The sequence below is a fragment of the Amblyomma mixtum genome, chromosome 4 (assembly GCF_055824585.1).
Source record: "Amblyomma mixtum isolate Tamu chromosome 4, ASM5582458v1, whole genome shotgun sequence".
Classification (NCBI taxonomy): Eukaryota; Metazoa; Arthropoda; class Arachnida; order Ixodida; family Ixodidae; genus Amblyomma; species Amblyomma mixtum.
In genome coordinates, this window is record NC_143015.1 from 147,251,413 (window position 1) to 147,275,563 (window position 24,151).

General features: G+C 50.2%; 1 protein-coding gene across 9 annotated transcripts in view; it reads right to left on the reverse strand.

Moving 5' to 3' along the window:
* LOC149348674 (uncharacterized) overlaps positions 1–24,151 on the reverse strand; it is a 60,421-nt gene that overhangs the window by 4,924 nt on the left and 31,346 nt on the right. For 7 of the 9 annotated variants that reach the window (XM_089588247.1, XM_089588245.1, XM_089588243.1 and 4 more), the window contains 4 exons: positions 11,402–11,431; positions 10,307–10,417; positions 8,758–8,865; positions 2,239–2,349 (listed from right to left, as the gene is read on the reverse strand). In XM_089588247.1, coding sequence (XP_089444373.1) covers positions 2,239–2,349; positions 8,758–8,865; positions 10,307–10,417; positions 11,402–11,431 — 360 coding nt within the window. Of the gene's footprint in view, positions 1–2,238; positions 2,350–8,753; positions 8,866–10,306; positions 10,418–11,401; positions 11,432–24,151 lie in introns of those variants that run through there. The other 2 variants (XM_089588249.1, XM_089588250.1) reach the window with 2 other exon arrangements.

A 24,151-nucleotide genomic window follows, 5' to 3' on the forward strand; every position in this document is an offset into this window, starting at 1 on the left:
AAAAGTAAAATAAAAAGAAATAGAAAATAACTCAAATAAAACACAAAAAAATACGAAACAAAAGCTGAGCATGGCAATTGCCACCACCCCGTTTCAAAGGGGGCGCTCCTCCATCCATCCATCCATCCATCCATCCATCCATCCATCCATCCATCCATCCATCCATCCATCCATCCATCCATCCACCCACCCACCCACCCACCCACCCATCCATCCATCCATCCATCCATCCATCCATCCATCCATCCATCCATCCACCCACCCACCCACCCACCCACCCACCCACCCATCCATCCATCCATCCATCCATCCATCCATCCATCCATCCATCCATCCATCCATCCATCCATCCATGCGTCCGTCCGTCCGTCCGTCCGTCCGTCCGTCCGTTCGTCCGTCCGTCCGTCCGTCCGTCCGTCCGTCCGTCCGTCCATCCATCCATCCATCCATCCATCCATGCGTCCGTCCGTCCGTCCGTCCGTCCGTCCGTCCGTCCGTCCGTCCGTCCGTCCATCCATCCATCCATCCATCCATCCATCCATCCATCCATCCATCCATCCATCCATCCAACCAGCGGTTATCCGCAACCTCGGCCGCCGGCTTTGGCCGCGTAGCTCGCAGCTTCTAGACAATCATCCGTTAGCGTCAGCCTCTCGTTTTGGCGATCGAGGCACGCATAAATCTCCCAGCACGTGGGGGCCCTCGTGTGGTGAGTATAATACCATGTAAAACAAATGGGCAAAATTTGATAAACGTAACCTTTACTAAGAGCACTACCAAGACACACCACCAGCCAAACCAGGCGCCGCCAGGACTATTGCTTTCGCAACTTACCGGGCTTAACCAAGCTAAGCCTCTGCCAATTTTGCTTACACAATAAAACGTGACACCTCTGCTGACAGCCTTCTGTCCACAACGATGAGGCATTAAAGACTTTCGCCTTAATATGTCTGGTCCTTACTGCCGTAGTAGCGGAACGCATGCTGATGACAGGGAAGGGCGCATGTGGGTGACGACTGCCTTCTGTTTATTTAGTAGTCCTGGAGCGGTAGCCAGTGAGCCGGCGGAGCAGGCCGTGGAAGCTTCTGTCTTGGCCAGTTGCTGAAACGTTATGTCTTGAGCGAGCGAGCGTTCACGCTGCAACTCGTCGCCGGCTGCAGTGCGGAGGGCATTTTTGCTTTAGTAGTAAGCCAAGATGTATAAGTAGTTGCCTCAGCCTTCATATCGAGTTCTGCAGTACGGTAGTCAACGACATTCCCATCGTGGATAACTGGTCAAAAGAACTTTCTTTGACAAAATGCTTCAATAACTTTTCTTCAAATTCAGGACGAAGGAGTGCACGTGTATTGTGATACTGTAGCTTCTATTTTCATTTTCGTTGCTGTCTGTGTCTGTGCCCATAGAGTTTCTTACTATTACCTAGAGGGAAAGCTGGCAGCCCGTCTATGGGAGTTTGCATGGCGATCCCTCGAGACCACTTCAGCCACCATAGGCGCTCAAAGCATCATGGGGCGGTGAGCTACTTGTTGCGGAACTGAAACTTTTGGCCAAAAAATAATAGAAAAATAAAGCTGTTTGATAACTACAAACGTCCTAACATTCAATATCTTGTCTAATGATTGCAACAAACGAGCAGAAAAGCATTTATGTGCAAAGTTTGCCCAAAATAAGAGACGACTCGCTCTCCTATTGGCCAAGTGATGAACACTAAAAAAACTAATATTGCGTAATTAACAGGCGCGTTTTTAAAAGTAAATATGTTTTCAAAAAAGATGTTGTTGCTTCAATACTATAAGAGGTTTTTTAATAGCATTTCGGAAAAGTGAAACCTTTTATTGGCGTCGTGTGTCGTCGCGTTTTCACTACTATGAGTTTTGCCCACTGCGTTCGCGCGAAAGTCGTCTGCGCACACACGAACAGCGTTTTCGGAATGGAACGTCTTAGTAGTGCCACTCTATGTTCCCAAAAAATTACGACTGTGCCGCAACAAGTAGCTCACCGCCCCATGATGCTTTGGGCGTCCATGGTGGCTGAAGTGCAGCGCCGGCAGCTTTCCCTCTAGGTAATAGTAAGAAACTCTATGTCTGTGCCAAAATGCAGAACATCCTTCGACAGCAGCTTCTATTCTTGCGCATTTTAGAAGACTTCGTTTCATGCTCTAGTGCGCAAAAGTAAGCGCTAAAGCAGTCAATACACGCCGAGCAAGCATTATGATCGGATGTGTTTGATGTACTTTACCCTCTTGGTATTTGCAATTACATCTTCCTTGTCCAATGCACTCCGCACTCAGGAATGGTTTGTAAGGTATTTGTGCCTTGCACGCTTTAGCGCAGTCAGCCTCTGTGCATGCTGTAAAAGCACAGGAGACCAAATATTACCTTGCAAATACTGCACATGGCAGAAAGCTGCGAGCAAAATGCCTTTTAATATCTATAGCCTGTCAGTACGAGGGGGTACCCAAAAGAAACCGGACTAAATTTTTTGGTCGGCAAAGCTTCTGTGGTACCGCGTTTTGCCACTAGGAGCGCATAGAACGAACATTCCAGAGTCAGTAAGCCGAGTGCCGTCGTTGAAGGAGGTCAGACTAGTTTAGGCAGAGTTTTAGAGTGACGACTGTTTTGTGTGAATGTCGTTTTTGCAATGACTGATTTTCGTGAACAGCGTGCGCCGGTGAAATTCTGATTTTTGCTTGGAAAAAGTTGAATTGGAAACTCTTGAAATATTAAGAAAGACGTACAAGGGCGATGCTATGGGGACAACTCAACTGGATCGAATCCTGAATCAAAGCAACAATCATGCCAATGGAAAACTTCAAATTCACCTCGCCTCAAGAAAGCTCGTCATGTGAAACCAAACCTCAAAACAATGCTGATTTGTTTTTCGACGTGAAAGGAGTCGTCCACTGAGAATTTGTTCCGCAGGGTCAGACAGCCAGGCTTTCTACTTGGATGTTTTGAAAAGATTGGGCAACAGTGTGCGGTGGAAGCGGCCAGATTTGTGGCGGTCAGGTGTCTGGTTTTTCCATCATGGCAATGCCCCTGCTCACACAGCCCTGTCTCTGCGACAGTTCTGGATCAAAAATGGCATGACCCCTATTCCTCAACCCTCATACTCTCCCGACCTTGCCCCGTGCTACTTTCTTAGTTTCCTAGAATGAAAAAATAGGTGAATGGAAAGCGTTTCGCCGATGTTGCTGAGGTGAAGAAAAAAAACGACGAAGGCACTGTCAAGCATCACAAAAGATGAATTTAAACAATGTTTTGAAAAATGGAATGAAAGATTCGACAAGCGTATCATTGCAAGTGGGGAATACTTTGAAGGAGTTTGAAGGTCTGTGCTTAAAATGTGAACAAATAAGTTCAAACAAAAATAAGTCCGGTTTCTTTTGGGTACCCCCTCGTATATAGCCCGCAAACCACTTTTTTTAGGTTGCATTGCTGTAAAAACATTCACAGCAGCCATGCATCTACGTAATCATGATTTCTGAGGGGGCTTTGCCATTTTTTTTACCCTAGTTGGAGCTACATGCATTTTAATAGAATCATTCAGCTCATAAAGTTTTCTCTTCTACCTGGACGTAGAATAAAAAGCTTTGTTCTATCCGCGATGTGAACGGGCCGCGAAGTGCAGAACTGCCACCGACCAGTAAAGGAACCTCTGTTTGGTTTCATTTTATGTATATGTACATTTCTGCGTGCAGGTTTCATATTCTAATAATAACTGCAGATTTTGTAACAATTCATTGTCATTCAACAGCTAAAACAAATAGGACAGAGTAAAAGAAGGTGCACACAAAATGGCGCTGAATTTGAAACTGAGTTTTATTAGAAGTATGCATGTCAATTTATAAAAAAGTAACTTTTACTTTTGTATAAATTTAAGCTGTTGTATAAATTGACGCACATACTTCCGATTAAACTCGGTCGCAAGTTCAGCGCTGTTCTGCGTGTACCTTCTCTTACTCTGTCCTGACCTCCTTGTTACCGCTGTTGAGTCATCATGAATTTCATATTCTATGCTTGTGGGAATCTGGCTTTCCGCCGTCGCCTTTGCGCGGCTGTGCCGGCCGCCCGCGTTGTTTCTCCTCTTTCCCTTGCTCCCGCCTCAAGCGGTGGAGAGGCGGCTGGGTGACTAATCACTGTCATTTAGCCACAGCTCCGCCCCGGCTCCCCAAGGGCCTTTGCCATTGGCGCCTTTTGGCGGGAATTCGGGACCCCGCTTTGGGCGGCCGCGCGCCGCGCGACCGTCCGAGCGGGGCCCAGAGAGAGAGCTCCCTCCGAGACAGCGAAAGGTGCGTACGTTACTGTTTGTCCCTGCCAGCCTTTGCCGCTCGGACCAGTGCTTACTCGAGCTCGCCCGCACGTGTCCTCTGACCTGCAGCGGCTCGAGCCTGTCCAGCGGGGTCCAGCGACCTCTGACAGGCGTACCTTGCGTTGAATGCCCACTCTCTCTCGCAACCGGCCCAACGGTCGACACGAGAGAGAGATCACAGCACTGCCGCGGGGACATTCTCCTGCAGCGGCGTGCTAGCGGTGCGCATTACTCGAGTCGCTTCGTGCGCGCAGCGGAGCCTTGCTCCTCGCGCGCCCCCGGGACGGGGTGACTATTGAGTGTGTGTGTATCAGCTGGAGGACGATGTGAATAAACGTCTCCTTTGTGAACTTGGAGGCCTATTTCTTTGCGGCGAATCGCTCTCCTCCCAGCGGAGGTTGAGTGCACCGCATCGGTGTCCCAGTGTGTGTGTGGTGACGGCTGATCGGGGCCCTTGGCTCGCGCGAAGCTCGAACCCGCGGTGGGTGGTGGCCTGTGTCCACTTAGAAACCCACAACTGGCGCCCAACGTGCTAAGTCATTGGCGCTTACGCCTTTGATGGCACATTAGCCGAGCAGGTCGCCTTGACGATCACGCTTGCGCACCGTGTCTACCACCCCCAGCGCGGCACTCGGCAGCTACATGTCGGCTCCCTACGGAGTTGTAGCGTCGTTTGATCCGCTGGCTGCTGTTCCTTCGAATAGCTAGACATCGTGGTTGGCCGCGGCCCCCATTGGGGTTTACGGTGACACAACCCAAAATGTTGACCACGTGGCTCCCATTGGAGCTGTATCGGAAGCACCCTGCGGTGCATCCGCTGGTCACATGCCTCAGCTGTGCACGCTTTCCGCCCAGTGCGAAAGCAGTTCGTGTCACGCTGCCGCAACCGGCAGTTTCGAACAGCAGCAGCCGTGCCCCGCGAGCAGTCAATTCTGCTCTGCGAACGGCGAGGCGCTGGCCCGGTTCCCTGTGGAAACCACGCCGTTCATCGAACTAGGAGCCTTGCCTCCCTCGTTCGTGCAGCCCGCCCAAGCCTCCACTGAGGCAGGGGTGCAGTGCGCTCAGTTGGCTGATGCGGCTCCGCGAGCCTGCGGGTCGGCTGGTGCGCTGGGCTCTCCTGATACAGCATTACGACTTTTCCGTGCAGTGTCGAAAGGGGAGCACAAACGTGGTAGCTGACGCGCTATCCCGTGCCCCACTCGCCAGCGGCGCCTTGACGCCTGTAGGCGGAGGGGGCGAAACAGCGGACGAGCCGCCGGGCGGCAAGGAGGGGGAACCCGCAAACGGGTTAACCCATTCCGCTAACCAGGCGAGCAGCGCTTCGCAAAGCGGACGAGAGGCAAAGCTCTTCGTGAGCGCCTCGGAGGTGCCGACGCGAACGGAAATTTTGGCTGCAAACCTGAGTGGGGACGAGACCATGCTCCCCTCTGGGATGACTGGAATCGTTTTCAGCCGTAAGAGCTACTGAAAGCCCAGCAAAATGACCCCTTTTGTCGCGAGGTGAGCGACGGTCTCAGGGAGACGGAGCGCCGTGACGCTACTTGTATTGTAGCGGGCGCAGGGGGGCAGAAGCCAGCGTGTGTCGTGGCGAACCCCGGGGAGTCATATTTGCTGGACCATGACGGGCTCGTGCTGAAGTACATAGCCACCGATGACGAGTCCATCGACCCGTTCTAGGTGGTTATCCCCAAAAGTCTAAGAGGCGCACTTTTGCGATTCTCTAATGACGAGCCACTGGCCGGTCATCTGAGTGGCTCCAAAGTTTTTGCAAAACTGAGTCATTCGGTGACGTAGCCCGGCATGAAGCGTGACATTTTCCGCTATTGCCGTTCCTGCCATGTCTGTCAAGCGGTGAAGTCACGGGGCGGCAAGCCGCCTGGAATGATGAAACCGATTGACAGTGTGCGTCCGTGGCAGATGGCCACCTGCGATTTGATGGGGCCTTTCCCCAGGAGCAAGCAGGGGTTCATAGACCTGAAGGCCTACGCGTCACGGTCTGACGAGCTTGCGCCGGTACCCATTGGTATCAAATGCAAGCGCAAAGGCACAACTGGTGCTGCGGAACGCAAGCGTACGGAGCACCGGTACAATCTGAGGCGACGGTCACCGGTGTGATTGATGCCGGACGGCGGACTTTTCCGCAACCGAAGGCACGCAGCCTCAGCTAGCTGGCGAGCTTTCTCATCAGGCCCTACCCAGGCGAAGCATGGTGTGTTATTTTTTTGTTGTTTTGGCAGCATGCTCAGTTCCAGCCTTGTGTGTTTATCTATTTATTTATTTGTTTTTGCTTGAGTCAGTTTCTAGTAACTTTCGTTTTCCTGCTTGCTCGTCTGTTTTCGTTCTAACGTAGCGAGATGTACATAGGCTAACTTCAGCCCGCTCGTGCTTGCTCTTATCTTCTAGAAGGAATAGATTGGATTAGGTGTCGTTTGTACGGCGCGCCTTTTGTCATTTCCGGCCCGACTGTGGGTGGTTGGCTCGTTAAGGAGCCGTGTGTCGCGGTGCGAGTTTTGTGCGGCCCGTATGGAGGGGAAGTTGGCGGGGCGTTTGGGGCGATGGGGGCGGAAAGTGCAACCCTTTGACCCTCGCCGCGGCGCCTCTGGACGCTTCTGATGAGGGGGATCGTTGTCGCCGACCAGCGTCCGCGTACGTGCCGGTGTATGCGTGGTTGTGGCTGTGACTGTGTGCGCGCGTAACCATGAACCAAGGCGACGCCTGTGAGTTGTGCCGCTGTGCTTCTGCGTGAGCGCGAGGATGAGAAGGACCCCTCGCTGTGGACAAGGTTACACATCTGGACGCCGCCGAACGTCCTCGCCCGTTTCAGCCGGCGTGAAAGGGGTGCACTAACTGTCTTGTGCCCGAACGTGATGTCGTGTCCAAGGGCGCGAGGTCAGTGCCCTGCCGCTGCCCCTTCGTCATCAAGGGAAAGAAGACCGCCATCAGTCGTCGGCCCTCCCAACCCGTTCAACTTGAAGTCTGCGAGCGGTGAGTCGCCGACAGGCCCATTGGGCCGCGCCATCGAACTTTGAGGCTGACATCCACCTGTCACATAGCTGTACAGTTGTATTCACATCTTGTGTACCGTGTATATAATCTGCAAGCTGTTTTGATTTACTGAAGCGTATGCAAGTGTTGTTTGCCTTGTTTTTCCTTTGTTTTCTTGCGTTGTTCTGGCTGGAACTGAAGTGTAGCTAGTTTTTTTTGTGTATTCATTTCTTTATTTTGGAACTGAAGTGTATCTAGTTTTTTTGTGTATTCATTTCTTTATTTTGGAACTGAAGTGTAGCTGGTTTTTTTTGTGTATTCATTTCTTTATTTTGGAACTGAAGTGTAGCTGGTTTTTTTTTGTGTATTCATTTCTTTATTTTGGAACTGAAGTGTAGTTTTTTTGTGTATTGATTTCTTTATTTTGGCCGCGTGCTTTGCCGATGGGTAGGAGGGCATTTAAGGAGAGGGGGATGTGGGAATCTGGCTTTCCGCCGTCGCCTTTGCGCGGCTGTGCCGGCCGCCCGCGTTGTTTCTCCTCTTTCCCTTGCTCCCGCCTCAAGCGGTGGAGAGGCGGCTGGGTGACTAATCACTGTCATTTAGCCACAGCTCCGCCCCGGCTCCCCAAGGGCCTTTGCCATTGGCGCCTTTTGGCGGGAATTCGGGACCCCGCTTTGGGCGGCCGCGCGCCGCGCGACCGTCCGAGCGGGGCCCAGAGAGAGAGCTCCCTCCGAGACAGCGAAAGGTGCGTACGTTACTGTTTGTCCCTGCCAGCCTTTGCCGCTCGGACCAGTGCTTACTCGAGCTCGCCCGCACGTGTCCTCTGACCTGCAGCGGCTCGAGCCTGTCCAGCGGGGTCCAGCGACCTCAGACAGGCGTACCTTGCGTTGAATGCCCACTCTCTCTCGCAACCGGCCCAACGGTCGACACGAGAGAGAGATCACAGCACTGCCGCGGGGACATTCTCCTGCAGCGGCGTGCTAGCGGTGCGCATTACTCGAGTCGCTTCGTGCGCGCAGCGGAGCCTTGCTCCTCGCGCGCCCCCGGGACGGGGTGACTATTGAGTGTGTGTGTATCTGCTGGAGGACGACGTGAATAAACGTCTCCTTTGTGAACTTGGAGGCCTATTTCTTTGCGGCGAATCGCTCTCCTCCCAGCGGAGGTTGAGTGCGCTGCAGCGGTGTCCCAGTGTGTGTGTGGTGACGGCTGATCGGGGCCCTTGGCTCGCGCGAAGCTCGAACCCGCGGTGGGTGGTGGCCTGTGTCCACGTAGGAACCCACATGCTTCAAGTGGGCCGCATAGTGACTGATCTGAATTCCGTTTCTTTTCTGGACCTAATTCCTCAATGTTGTACAATATTAAGAACTCTCCTGGCTATTTACGCAACTAGCTCACACTGGTTCTTTCCGTGCGTGTGCAGATCAACCATGCTCTTTATATTGACAAGAAATTTATACATGCCCGGATGTTTGTTGCAGTGGCAAACATTGTTCTCGCAGTGCGAGGATTGGACGTGCTCCTTTTTCAAGGTTTCCTGGCAATACTTGGAACATTTATCTTCGGTGCATTCTGAAAACAAATATCGAATTATGCATCACAAACAGAGTACCTAATATAGCATGTTTAAAACTACATAGCCATGAAAGGACAGCAACCTGTGCCCTGCAATGGTGTGAAAGGTGGTGTGATGGTATGAATGGTGTGAAAGGTGTGAATGGTGTGAAGATCTACTATTTTTATTCAACGACAAAAAATTGCAATTGCTACCTGTAACCTAAGAAACACTGTCTTGCTTCCCAACAAACATGAGTTCAATTGCCACCGAGAATATTTTAAAAGCCTTTTGTAGACAAGACCAAATTATTATTCACTGCTGCCACTGGGTTGTCATATAACCACAGCCTATTGTCAGCTGAAGCTTAATCATAAGCTAGTGAAAGAATTCGCTTCCTCACAAACGCATCGGCAGAATAGATTGACTTTGTACCTAATGAATCACTCAAAACAACACTCATTAGTGTTGCCTTTACAATGTTTGTTCCTTAAAACATGCCCACAAAAAAAACGCGCATTAATGTTTGCGTCCCTGATATAAATCTCTCCCAATGTTCTAGTACTCCTAATCCTCACCGGTAACAATAATTACACAGTTTTACCATGTGTGCCATCGCCTGTCAGTACGTTTACTGCAGTAGCACTGGAGTCCACAAAAAGGTCGGCGTGTGTAACAAAATTCGCTGTTTGGTCGGGAGATGCCACATGACCTTGTTAAAAAGTCGCATGATCTCGTGACATCATCACAACCTGCCAGCTGTGGCAGGTGGCAGCCTGTCCAAAGAACTGAGAGGTCTCGTGACTTTGTTGCATGCTCACAACCTGCCATCGGAAAACGTAGGAACCGGCCGATCGGATTGTCAGCAAGCTGCCTACAGTAGCAGGTGATAAATGAATAATGAATTGTAGAGTTGGTCGCGTGACCTGGTGACTAAATTGCTACTTGCTCACGGAAGAAATTAGAAAGAGAACGAAGAGAAGCAATAAAAAATAGCGGAAAAATCCGGTTAGAATTATTTCTCGACTTCGACTACGCGAAAGTAGCAACAACTGGGATCTCTAATGTTTCACTCATATTTCACTCTTAGGCTCAGTTAGGTGTCCCGATTTTGTTTTCATTCAGAAGAAAGAAAACAGTGCTAACAGAATTCTCACTCTTGGCAGTAACTCTTGCAATTTATATGAAGGTTCAGGGGGCCAAAGCGTGCTCGCAATACGCACGATCAAAACAATGCGAGACAGTAGGACAAAAAGAGTCATTCGAATCAAGACGAATACGCACTTCCGAAAGCGTTCTCGAGTCAACTAGCCACCGCTAGTTGCTGAGGACAGCGATACGTAGCAGTGGCAGCATCTCCTGTTCGTTTTTTTCAAAGCCATCGGCTCTCTTTACTAACAATGTTCCCTCCTCTACATGAACACAAACATGTCATGGGGCAGCAACTGGTGTACTCACCGTCTTCGTAAGTACAGTCACACGCTGAATTTCCGATGCACGACGCGTTGAGCACCTTTCTTTCGGGTTCCTCATTTTGGCACGCTTCCATGCATGCTTGTTTCGTGCATTCTGCGTTCACAATAATGTTTGACACGTGTAAGCATTGCAGCAATACTGAATAACGGAACTGATTTCGGCGGCCCTTTTTTGTGTGTGATGCTTCCACAACAAAGCCTGGTACATAATGGAAGATTCTGCGTCAAGTTTCGGAACCTAACTCTGCCGTTTTCTCTATGCCTGTTGTGAACAATGCGCTTTTGGGTGCATATGTTCGAACCACATGAGATGGAAAGCTTAGTTTGCACTTAACGAGCTTATATAATTGAATTTCTGCATTCCGCCCGAGAGGACATCAATGGTGCCATTTTTTTAAGAACTCTGTATAAAAACAGACTGCACCTGCCCGCTTAAATTTGATTTTTCATACTGATTCGGTCTATGTATTATTCAAAGTTTCAAACTACTCGCAGTATGCTAGTGCATATCTGCGTGACCATGCTTTTATTGCAAGCAAGCTTAATCGGAAAACAAAAGGTAAATTAAAAGCCCTTACCACCTTTTCTACGCCGAAAAATCGCTTGAACTCGTACAGATGGTACAGACTTCCACAGTGATTAAGTTCAGTATTTCTCAGTGGTAGCGGCTCTAGTGCGCGGTTGGATAATTTTTTCGAAAATAGCGTTCAAGTGTTGCTGATGCAAAATCAAATTATTGTAACAGAAAAGAAAATACAAGGTGGAAATATTTATAGAGAAGCAAATCTCGTCCTCCTTTCTGTCAAATATAACAAGCTAAATTTAATTTGTCGAAAACGCGGCATCGTATTCAGTTTGCATGGGTAAAATTGGATGGATAAAGCTGTTCCCGAGATTGCATCTAGCAGGGTAACAGCACCCGCCTTCACTGCTAATTGCAATGATAAAACTGAGTGTCGTTTATGAAAACGAACCAAGATTCAATTACCAGAATGTGCAGGCAGTAAAAGACGGCTTCTAGCTAGCATAAAAAGTGATTCCGCGCATGATCAAGTCGTGCAAAAGTGTCTTCACTCACCGAAGGCAGCTGTTGTTGTTTTCAGGGTCTCTGTGTCAACAAACATACATTTGATCATAAACTCTGCGTTCTACGCCCTTGCCAGTCGCTTCGTGCAAGCCTTCGCCACATGAACTGCTCATTCCCAGAAAATATGTGACAAACAAATTGCGCTTTTCTACCCCGCACAGCCGATGATTGATATAGCAAATAAATGACACAAAAGAAAACATTGTAGAATACTTTGTGGCACAGTACATTTCCAAGAGTGGATGAATTTTATGCTCCATGAACGCTTGAAGAAGTATTGTTTAAGATAGTTCTTTACGGTATGCTGGCAGTAAACTGAAAGGAGTTAATACGGATACCCTTTCAAATCACAAAGTATCAAAATCCTCGCAAGTGCTTTAAAAGAATGCAGCATCGTTATAATAAATAGAAAGCCAAAATATCACTCCGCACATCGTCTTTGTTCCCCCTAGCACCGTTATATCCGGCAACAAAAATAAAGTGATAAGGATTTCCATATGCGGAACCGGTTGACGGTCACGCCCTTATAAAAATGGTCTAAAGACAGTCTATATAGACTCTATTGCTTTTCTATAGATATTAAGGCGAAAGCCTTTAATGCCTCATCGTTGTAAGCAGCAGTTGTCGACAGAAAATGTCACGCTTTTCAATTGGTCGAAACGGCCGTGACGTCACAGTGCGCGAATTTCAAAAGGGGCCAATTGTACTTTGCCTAGTAACCATGCAAGCAATTGAAGGGATCGTATAGTGATGCTCCAAGTAAGTGGGACTGAGCTTAGTTAATTGCTTATTTACCCAATTAGCCTAACTAACTTTTCTAGCCAGGCCATATAAATAAAGAAAACGGAGTAGGAAATTGGTCGAGCTCGGGATTCGAACCCCGGTCTTCGGCGTGCGAGACGAGCATGCTATCCACTCGGCCATGCCAGCTCTTTTTTTTGTCTTTATTGCACGGCCATGCCAGCTCGATGGCTTGGCATGAGCAAAGGCGCGTTTAGTGAATACGGTGTCTTCGCTCACTGCATTCCTCCTCCCTTCCCTTCCGGAGAGATTTAGGTGTCCACCGAGATATGAGAGACAGATACATTTCCTTTCCTCAAAAACGAATTTACCGACGAGCGAGGCGTAGAACCGAATGGGCAATGGCGTTCTATAGACTCCCTGGCAGCGTTGCAAGATGCTGTCGCGTTCCACTCTTAGAGGCGAAGCTTAACCTCTTAACCACACATCAGTGACCACACTTTAGGTAAAAAAAGTGCCCCCTGAATTTTGACTGGAGATAATCCCCAAAAAGAAAGCACGATCTAAAAGCACTTATATTATAAACCTATACAGCCCGCCCAGACAGAAAGATGGGGACTTTATTAGGCTCTTTACGGAGGCGAAAAAGTTAGCGGGGAACAACACCCTAGTAATAGCAGGTGATTTCAACGCCAAGAGCGCGAGGTGGGGCTACAATAAAGACGACAAGAAGGGACGTGGCATTTGCGCTGCAGCAGAACAGGCCGAGTGCGAATTGCTAACCGACGAACACCACCCAACTAGACAGGGGAACAGCGTCAGTCCAGACACGTGCCCTGACTTAACCTTCGTAAGGGGCGCCAGACAAGCAGAATGGGAGAACCTGCTCGAGAACCTTGGAAGCGACCACCACATAATAAGGATCAGCACAACCGCAAACAATATCAAGCGGAAAATAGGCAAGGTCCGCCTAACGGACTGGGACGCCTTCAGAGCACACTGCAAGCAGATCAAGGGCGGCATTGAATCTGCGGAGGAGTGGAGCCAGCAACTCAGACAGATCCAAGAACTCTATACTAAAGAGGTGGATAGAACCGAACAAACTCCGGAGGTGGACAAGCGGCTCCTCAAGCTATGGGAGGCGAGACGCGGGCTCACCAAGCATTGGAAAAGACAGAAGTTCAATAGGAAGCTAAAGATTAAAATAGCCGAAATAACTAAACAAGCGGAGGAGTATGCAACGCAGCTGGCTAGGCAAGGATGGCAGCAATTCAGCAACGCGCTGAACGGCACCCTCAGCACGGCCAGGACGTGGCAGATCCTCAAGTCCCTCATGGACCCGAGCAAGAACAAATAAGAAAGCGGCAAAACGATTCAGAGGCTGGTGCACCAGTACACGGGCACGGACGAACAGCTACTCGAGGAAGTCCGGGTCAAATGCTACGGCAGAGACCAGGTCGAAAGCTACCAAGAAGAGTACCAGGGCGAAGAGAATCCAACCATGGATCGGCCCATAACGAGAGAGGAAGTCGTCGAGGCGATCAGGTCGGCAACAAAAAACACAGCAGCGGGGGCGGACAGAATCAAGAACTCGCTCATAAGAAACCTCAGCGATGGAGCCATAGATCAGCTCACAGCCTACTTCAACAAGCTCTGGCAAGAAGGAACAGTGCCGGCCGAGTGGAAACACCCGGTAGTGGTAATGATCCCGAAGCCAGGCAAGAAACTCCAGGTCGAGAACCTCAGGCCGATCTCCCTCACGTCGTGCCTGGGCAAGATGTACGAGAAAGTAATCACAAAAAGGATCCAGTCGCACCTAGAGAAGAACCAACTGTACCCAGACAGCATGTACGGGTTCAGAGCCCACCTGTCTACGCAGGACGTACTACTCCAACTCAAGGAGGAAGTACTCGAGAAAATGCCGAGAAGTGGCGACAACGTAGTCATGGCCCTCGACATAAAGGGAGCCTTCGACAACGTGAGCCACGCCGCCATCATGGAAGGCATCAACAACACCAACTGCGGGGGAAGAACCCACGACTACATCAGGGCCTTCCTGAGCGACAGAACAGCGACCGTGGGACTAGGCGAGCTGAGAAGCGACGTCTTCACCACGCCTTGCAAAGGAACACCCCAAGGCTCCGTGATATCGCCCGTCCTGTTGAATATGGCGATGATCGGGCTAGCAAGACGACTCAAGGAAATCCCGGGCATCCAACACGCGATGTATGCCGACGACATCACGGTGTGGGTCACCCAAGGATCGTTAGGGGAGAAGCAAGACAGACTACAAGAAGCTGCGACCTGCGTAGAGACCTACGTCAGGGAGAGAGGCCTGAGATGTTCGACGGAGAAGTCGGAAATCATCAGGATCGGAAGACATCCTACCAAAGCCTCGCTGGAAGTAGTTCTAGAGGGGCAACTGATCCAAGAACAGAACATGGTACGAATCCTAGGCATGTGGCTGCAGAGCAGCCGAAAATGCAGCCATACCATCAGCCTGCTGAGAAGAGCCGCGGAGCAGGTTGGCAGAATGATCAGTAGAGTCTCTCAGAGAAGGTACGTGATGAAAGAAGAAGATACCCTCAAACTCGTCAACAGCCTAATCGTTAACAGAGTTATGTACTCCTTGCCCTACCACGCAACAACAAAGGCGGAGCGAGAGCAAGCCGACTGTATTCTCAGGAAGGCATACAAGATTGCTCTACACCTGCCCAGAAACGCATCAAACGAGAAGCTACTCCAACTCGGAATCAGCAATACCTTCGATGAGCTTGCCGAGCCTCAATTGGGGGCACAACTCATCAGACTCAGAGGCTCCTCTACGGGAAGGGCGCTCCTGAGAAGGTTGGGTCGGAACACGTGCGGACTGGTAGACAGATACGCGGACGTACCGGACGACCTTAGAAAGACCTTTAATGTAGGACCCCTGCCTAAAAACATGGATCCTAACCTACACGAGGACAGACGAAAAGCAAGGGCCGAGCAGATAGAAAGGAGGCTAGGCCGATCAGAGAACACAGTCTATACGGACGCCTCCATGTACGTACATGCAGGGAAGCGCTTAGCCGCTACGGTGGTAGTTAATAGCACAGGAGACATGGCCACATGCGCCTCAGTGGAGGTCGTGGGCATAACGGAGGCCGAGGAAATTGCCGTCGCGCTGGCGGTAGCAGAAGGCTATAGGAAAGGCCGATCCCTAAACATCTTAACAGACTCGAAAGACACGTGTAAAAACTATACGAAGGGCAGAATTAGCGGCATGGCCCTCAGGATAATCAGTGGGGCAGCAGCCTCTGCTGAGAATACACCCATACAACACATAATCTGGGTCCCAGGCCACGCAGCCGTAGCGGGGAACGAAACAGCAGACAGCCTAGCTCGAGGGCTTACATACCGAGCAGGCATGTCAGATGTTCTGGAGCTTCAGCTACTAGCATGCGAGGGGGGATACACAGAGACATTACAACTATACAGGGGGACTAGATTCAAGTACCCACCACCACACAAAGCCCTCACGAGGGAGGAAGCAGTCGGCTGGCGTAGGCTACAAACAAACTCCTTCCCCAACTTGTACATCTATAACAAGATGTCACCAACACAATACAGAGCAAACTGCCCCTGGTGCGGCGACACACCCACACTATACCACATCACATGGGAGTGCGAACGAAATAAAGCATTCCACCAACACGAATTCCCGAGTGCGGAGCAATGGGAGAGCCGGCTCACCAGCAGCGAGCTCGCGGCCCAAAGGGCCTTGGTGCGGCACGCTACTGATGCAGCGCGACTCAGTGGAGCCCTGGACTAGGGGCCCAACCTTGCTGAAGAGAAGCCTCAAGTCGCCGGCGCCACGAAAGACGACGGAGGCTTCGAATCCGCGAATCTCTTAAAAGATCTCAATAAAAGTTTTCTACTACTACTACTACTTGACGGGTGTTCACCGAGATATGTGAGACAGTTACTGCGTAATTTCCTTTCCTCAAATAAAATTTTCATTTCCTTCATTACGGGCGCTCTTTGTCTTCTTTCACTCCCACTTCCTCCCTTCCTCTACGGTGCGGTTCAGGTGTCCACCGTGATGACAGAGAATTACTGCGCCATTTCCTTTCCTCAAAAAGCGTTGCGTTCAAAGAGCAAGGCATCGCGCCGAACGGGTGGTGGCGTTCCGTGGACTCCCTGGCAGCGCTACAACACGCTGTCGCGTTCCACTCCTAAAGGCGAAGCTTAAGCGTCATTAATTAGCAGTTAATTAGTATTCAGGCATTAATCAGTAATTAACCATTAATTAGTGATTTGTCATCACTTAGTAATTCGTACTCAATTATATGTGACGCTAGCAGTGCCACAGAAGCAGCGAAAGTGGTTCAGAAGACGCTTTCGCCTCTACCCACTTTAGACAGCCAAAGTGCCCCCTGAATTTTTTCTTCGTATCTATCCATAGTCTATAGACATTCTATCTACAAAAATCTACGAAAAGTGTGTGTGGCCATAAATCTATATATTGTCTATAGATTGTCTAAATGATTTTTATTGCCTGTTGACTCTTCTCTAGGATTAGTCTATAAACAGCCTATCGGCTTTATGGCATAACTCTGGAAAATCTGTAGACTCAGAAATTTTTGTAAGGGCGTGAGAAATTTTTGTAAGGGCGTGCCCGTGTGTGCCGACTGCTATCACGCTGCGCGTACAGCCTCAGTATCGGTCGATATTAGTGCGACCAGCGAATAGGACATCGCGTTGGCTAATGCGACAGCTACACTGATTCTGAGGATAAAGCTTGTACGTCAGCAGGTTCCACGCTTAGCTGTACCTACTTGCTTCATAGCCGGATATTTTTACCTTGTGATGCTTTTGTTTTCACGCGCTTTATATCCACACAAGGCGCCAAATTGTTGTGGAAGGGAAAAGAGGAAAAAGGCTGCCCAGAGAAGACTACTCTAAGCCCAAATTCTGCTAGTCGATCTCAGCTAGAGTTCTTCTCCGCCAATAGAGATATTTCCTCTGTTAAAAAAACGCAGCACATCCAAGCCATCAATGTGTTCCTTCATGCGTTAAGTGTTCGTGATCTAATTCCTAGTCATTTTAATCAGGTGCATCGAATTCCTGTCATTTTCAGGCCGAAATGTTGAATTTTAGATGCTTCCACATTGCAAAGCCCAAGAAATGTGCAACCTTTGCTTGAAGCGTTTACAAGGATGGCTAATCAGAAAGGTGTACGGGTCTAAAAAAATTGCTGAGGCTCAGCTTGGCTAAGCCTGGGGAATGCGAAGCATATTAGTGGCTATAGGCTTGGTAATACATGGCTTTCCTTGGTTGAATACTTGGTCATTTTAATACAACCACTAGAAGCCTTCGTCGTGGGGGAAGACAACGGCATGGCTACAGCGGAACGCCGACTAACCCCGAGACGCGCGTTGGGTGAGCGCCTGGATTGCCACGGAAGCCGCGTCTGCCTGCCCGGTGGAGCGAGCGTTTCACCTACACCGAGTGTGAACGCGCGTTCGAAATGCACGGGAATGCGCGTGTGTGACGGCTAGGGGTCCCACGGCGACGGCGCGAGGTGGAGGCCGGCTCTCTCATCCGATGTCACGTGGTGTGACGTCACGGTGTCACGTGGCGTGACGGCTAGGGGTCCCACGTTCCTCTACCACTACGAGCGGACGTACGCCACATGCGCTCCGCAGTTTTTGGGCTTTTTGGCCCGGTCAGCTCAGCGGAACTGCCAAAATTTTGGTGGGAGGCGACGCAGGAAGAGAAGCGGACCACGAGGACACCATTTTCAAACCGGTGGGCCCAATATTTTTGGATTTATCTGGTCTTGAAGATCAACCACGTGGACGCATGAGCTAAGCCAACGCTAGGCCTAGCGACTAGGCTTCACGGGCGGCGACTTCCGCGGACTCCTCGACCTCGGCAGGCGACGGAGGCAGCGGAAAGATGGCCCAGACGCAAGACATCCATGCCAGACATGAATTTTTGGCAAACCGAATTATGGAGACCCAAGAAAGAATGGAGGAAGACCAACGAGACGCAACCGCCGGGGGATCCCACGTACAGGGCCCGACGGTGAACACCCAAATCCCGGGAGGCAGCACCCTAACAAAAACAGCGCAGGCGAGTCGCAAATACGATTCGGACTCAGACTGGACAGTAGCCATGTCGCAACGGCGGCACAAGAAAATACGGAAGAGCCAGGAAGCGACGGCAGGCCACGTGACGGGGGATCCGAGCCCCTCAAGCGGAGGGAAAAGCACAGGCGACAAACAAAGCACAACCAAGCAAGGCGAGAGGGAAGGAGCGCCGAAGAGGAGACTCTCTCCCCTACCGAAAGAAGATTTAAAGGTGATCCTGAGGCCAAAGGGACTAGCAGTGCGAGAGCTGCAAACACACCAAGTGGCGCGAGCGGTGGTTGCAGCCACCGGGCATGGATGCAAGGCAGAAGACCTTATAATCCGGCTGCGCAACGGCTCAAACATCATAATCGTCAGCACGAATAAGGAAGAGACAGCCAAACAAGTCAAAAACATAGCGCAGCTCAACTTCGGTGGAAGAAGCTACCAAGTCACGGCACACGTGGCGGCGCCGGAGGGAACGCTACGGGGAGTCATCCACGGGGTAGACCCGGGAACCCCAGAAGAAGAATTAAAGGCCAACCTAAGGACAAGAACGCACGGAGTGAAGATTTTGGCGGCACGAATGCTAGGGAGATCCAGCACAGCAGTCATTACCTTCAGCGGCCCAATCCTTCCCAAGCAAGTCCTGCTCTACGGGGGAGAGATGTGGTGCCACCCATATAGACCAACGAGGCAGATATGCTACAACTGCTACCAGCAAGGGCATCGAGCAGATGTATGCCCAAACCCGGAAAGCAAGGCGTGCAGGCAATGCGGCCAAGCAAATCCGGAGACGCAACACCAATGCGTACCGAAGTGCCTCGTGTGCAAGGGCTCCCACGTCACAGGAGCAAGGGAATGCACACAGCGACTAAAATCATTCGGAGAGCTACGAGCCTGGGGTCAGCAGCAACGCGGCCGCAGCCAAGGCAGAAATGGAGGACGACGACCACGCTGGTTCCGGAACGAGGACCAGGAGAAACAACCTGACTACGGAAGCGAGTCCAGGGGACGCAGCAACAGCCGCAGCCGGGACCGGAGCCAGAGCCGGGGACGAGGCGAGGCGAGCCAGACCACGGCCAGCCAGCAGCAAACGCAGCAGAAGAAAAGCGGCGGAGTTAAGGTAAGCTGGGGAGGCGGCTCTCCCAAAATACTTTTTGCTCCGCATGAGGAAAACAACAAAACAGACACCAAGGCAGAAAACGAAAGCCTAAGAGCAGAAATCAACAACATAAGAAAGGAGAATAGGCAGCTAAGAAGGCAGATCAGCGAATTAATCGCAGAACTACAGGAGATACGGAGAACAGGTTTCTCACCAGTGAGAACGGCAACACCACCACCACAAACTATAGAGAACCCACAAAACATGGGGGAGACCAACACGGCAGGGGAAGACCTAAAAACACTCATGCTGCAAATGCAACAACAAATGCAGCAACAAATGCAACAACTAAGCCAGAAGATAGCTTTGCAAGACCAGAGCTTCCGTAATTACGTTAAAAATCAAACAACACAGAGAACACTAAACGACACCAGAGACCGCCTCTTTAATGAGCGGAGGTTCGGTACAGAAACCCAAGGGAACAATAGTAGCTGCAACACAGCAACATGGCAGGAGGACAACAACTAGAGATTTGGCAATGGAACTGCAGGGGCTACAGGCGCAAGCAGGGGCTCCTGCAGCAATTCATTAGCACTAGGGGAACCCCACCAGACCTAATCTTATTACAAGAAACAAACTGTACCCCAACCCTAAGAGGCTACTCATGCCAGGAAAAAGGGAAAACAGCAACACTCATTAGCGACAAAATAACAGCAATAAATCATGGGGAAATAGCAGACACACAGCTAGAACACGTGATAACTGAAATAATTCCCAAAAGGAAAAGGAAAGCAAAAAGCACCTTTGTTATAAACATATATAGCCCACCTAAGAACAGGGGAGACTTCATCAAGCTTTTCGCGGAGGCAAAGAAACTTGCAGGGCAGAACACCCTAGTTATAGCAGGAGACTTCAACGCGAAAAGCCCGCAATGGGGCAGCAAAAAAGAGGACATAAAAGGGCGGAGCATATGTACAGCAGCAGAAAACACAGGCTGCGAGCTACTTACGGATGAGAGCCAACCCACAAGGCAAGGCAACAGCGTAAGCGTAGACACGTGTCCCGACCTAACCTTTGTCAGAGGAGCTAAACAAGCACAGTGGGAAAACACACAGGAGAACCTAGGCAGCGACCACTTTATAATCAGAGTGGCCATTGAAGCCGAAAGCATCAGAAGGAAAATAGGCAAGGCAAGACTGACAGACTGGGACGCTTTCCGCACCCACTGCAAAAGCATCAAAGGCGACATCACGTCTTTAGAAGAATGGAGCCAACAACTTAAACAAATAAGAGATACATATACCAAAGAAGTTAACCGCACAGAACAGGCACCAGAGGTAGACAAACGACTCCTCGGCCTATGGGAGGCAAGGAAAAGCCTTGTATCGACGTCATGGTACACCGAATGCCAGGGGGGAAAAGAGCGCAGCTTTATTTGAGCAACGCGTATTTATACAAATGGCTTGGACAGCAGCGTATCGGCTGTTGCGTATCAGTTGTACATTTCGAGGCCGCACTGCGCATGCTGTCCCTCACGCATACGATACATCTTCCTTCTTTTGGAAAGAAAACTAAAAACAACAACAAAGCAAAGTTGCAAGCACAACATGGGCTCAGTGCACAAAAGAATAACTTAAGACATTTGCTGAAAGTCTCTCCCGTATTCCAAGCGTCGCGGGGGTGCACGTTGTCTCTGCGATCGTCTTAACCCAGGAGCGCTTGACACTGCATCACCATCAGATGTCACTGGTCGCGGCTGCTGCTGCGGCGTTCTGTCCTCAATGGTGTCATCGCCGTCGTCGTCAAGTTCACTCAGAAATGTTTCTTTCGTAGACATGAGATGTTTTCGATTGCGACGCAGAAGTCTGCCGTCTTCTGTTAGAACATTGTAGGACCTTGGTTCAGCGCAGCGCTGCACGACCTTTGCTTTTTTGTCCCAGACAACTTTCTTCACGCGCACAACGTCACCTTGTCTCAGGGGTGGTAGGGGTTGCCGGTCTCTCTTACTCTGGCGATGCTTGGCAATATGCAAACTGGGACCTTCTTGAGTGTCTGGTAGCGTTGTTCGTAGCTTTCTGGCCTGAAGAATCTCTGCGGGTGCCGCAGAACCTTCCAGTGGGGTTGTCCTGTAAGCGAGCAAACCAAGCCAGAAATCTTGATTGGCTTCAGCAGTTTTCTTTAATATTCGCTTCACCACCTGTACCCCCTTTTCTGCCAGGCCATTCGGCTGTGGGTATCTAGGGCTAGAAGTAATGTGCTGGAAATCATATTCTCTTGCAAATGCAGCGAACTGGTAGCTTGAAAAAGGGGGTCCGTTGTCTGAGCATACCTCCATTGGTATGCCATATCTAGCGAAGATAGCGCTTGTTGCTTGAATGACAGTCCTGGCCGATGTATCCTGAAGTAATTCCACCTCCGGAAAGTTTGAGAGCGCATCGTAAACACAAAGATAAGGTCTACCCCCATAGTAAAAAATGTCGATTCCTACTCGGTACCACGCTTGCGTGGGCACTGAGCGCATCTGCAGCGGCTCACGCGGCTGGCTGTATGCATATTTCCGGCAGACTGCGCATTTCTGGACAAAGGCTTCAATGTCACTATTCATGCCTGGCCAGAATATCGCTTCCCGGGCTCTGGATTTGCATTTGCTTATACCCAAGTGGCCTTGGTGAATTTTTTCCAGAATTTCGTGCTTCATGCTAGTGGGAATCACCACTTTGGAACCCTTTAACAAAACGCCCTGAACTTGCGAGAGCTCGCCAGTAAATGGCTTCAGCTGGCTTTCAACCGGTGCACCTTCTCTCAGACTTTTGAGTACACTGCACAGATATTCATCTTTGTTTGTCTCGGCGACCAGTCGAGTTAAAGTTCTATGGCTCACGCGAGACGAAACTACACTCACGGCGTGTACTTCTGCATCTTGGCTGTCGATGTCGGTCTTGTCACAGTTGAGTGAAGCCCGGGATAGCATATCGGCCAGGAAGAGGTGCTTTCCTGGAACAAAAACAATCTTGATATCGTAACGAAGCAGTCGCAGAAAGAAGCGTTGCAGCCTTGGCGGCATGTCACCAATCGCTTTTTGAGATATCGCTATCAAAGGTCGATGATCGGTTTCCACGATAATGTGACGACCGTATGTGAAATGATTGAATCTTTCACAACCGTACACAATCGCCATGGCTTCTTTTTCTATCTGCGAGTATCGCTGCTGGGTTTCCGTCAGAGCTTTAGACGCGTATGCGACCGGCATCCACTCATTATCGTGAAGCTGTAATAATGCAGCACCTAAGCCGTTTTGCGATGCATCGCATGAAATTTTAGTTTCTTTTGCAGGGTCGAAAAGCGATAGGAGTGGTTGTTTACTCATGCTGTCGCAAAGCTGGTTCCACTCTTTGGCGTGGTTCGCCGTCCATTCAAACACAGTTCCCTGCTTTAGCAAACCTCGTAGTAGTGCTGTCCTGCGCGCCAACGATGGCAGAAATTTGCTGAAGTAGTTTGCTACGCCGAGCATTCTTTGCACTGCTTGTTTGTCCTTCGGCTCAGGCATTTGCGTCATGCATTGTATCAATGAGTGGCTAGGTCTTACTCCCTCACTGCTGATTGTGTCACCTAGGAATTCTATTTCTGTCACGCCAACTGTGCATTTGGTCGGGTTGAAAGTCAAGCCAGCTCGTTCTGCCGCTTCTAACGCTAGTCTCAGCCGGTCATCGTGCTCTTTCATCGATTTGCCCCAGACTAATACGTCGTCAACGTACACTCTAACACCTTGTAGTCCATCGAAGATTTCATTCAGAATCTTTTGGAAAACCTCTGAAGCAGATGAAATCCCAAAAGGTAACCTAAGAAAACGGTACCGCCCGAAAGGCGTTGCAAATGTGCACAGTTTTGACGTTTCCTCGTCCAGGGGTATCTGGTGGAACCCGGCGTTCGCATCGAGGCGCGAAAAAACAGTTGCCCCGGTCAGCTCCGCCTCTATGTCTTCTCGCGTTGGCATCTGGTAATGTTCTCTTTTAATACATTCATTAATCTTCCTGGGGTCCATGCATACCCGAAGTTTTCCATCCTTTTTTCGTACTATCACAAGAGGGCTTACCCAGTCAGTGGGCTCCGACACCTTGGAAATGATTCCACCCTGTTCCATGCGTTGCAGCTCTTCCCGTAGTGGCTCCCGCAAGGCTAGAGGGCACTCGTCGCGCTGGCTGCACTACCGGCACGGCGTCATCGCGGAGTACCATATGGTATCGACGCTCAACGCAACCTGTGCCGCTGAACAGATGACGGAATTCGTCCACCACTGTTTGTGTTGTATCTTGAGACACGGCGTGCACTTGCCGCGAAAGGAGTCTAAGGCGTTCGCAGGCTTGAAGGCCTAGTATCGCTTGCCCTTTGCGCACAATGAAAAACTGTAGAACGGCGTTGTGACCATTAAGCTTCACTTCCGTAGTGATCGTGCCAAAGTGTTGAATTTCGCTTCCGCCGAAGGACCGCAATGTCGCGCAACTGGGCTTCAGCGGTGGCTTTGGCAGCATCTTGTTTAGGACACTGAGGGGAAGAATATTGGCTTGTGAACCGGTGTCAACTTTCATGGACACCGACAAGTTGCCAACTTGTGCTTGAGCAAGCCAATCGCGCTCACGAACAGTGTTTCTGACAGCCACGTTGAGTACATCGAACTCTTCCTCGGAACCAGTGAGCTCACTTATTTGCTGCTTTGCTTTACAGCAGACCGCAAAGTGGTTTTTCCGCTGGCATTTATAACAAGTACGACCAAAAGCAGGGCAG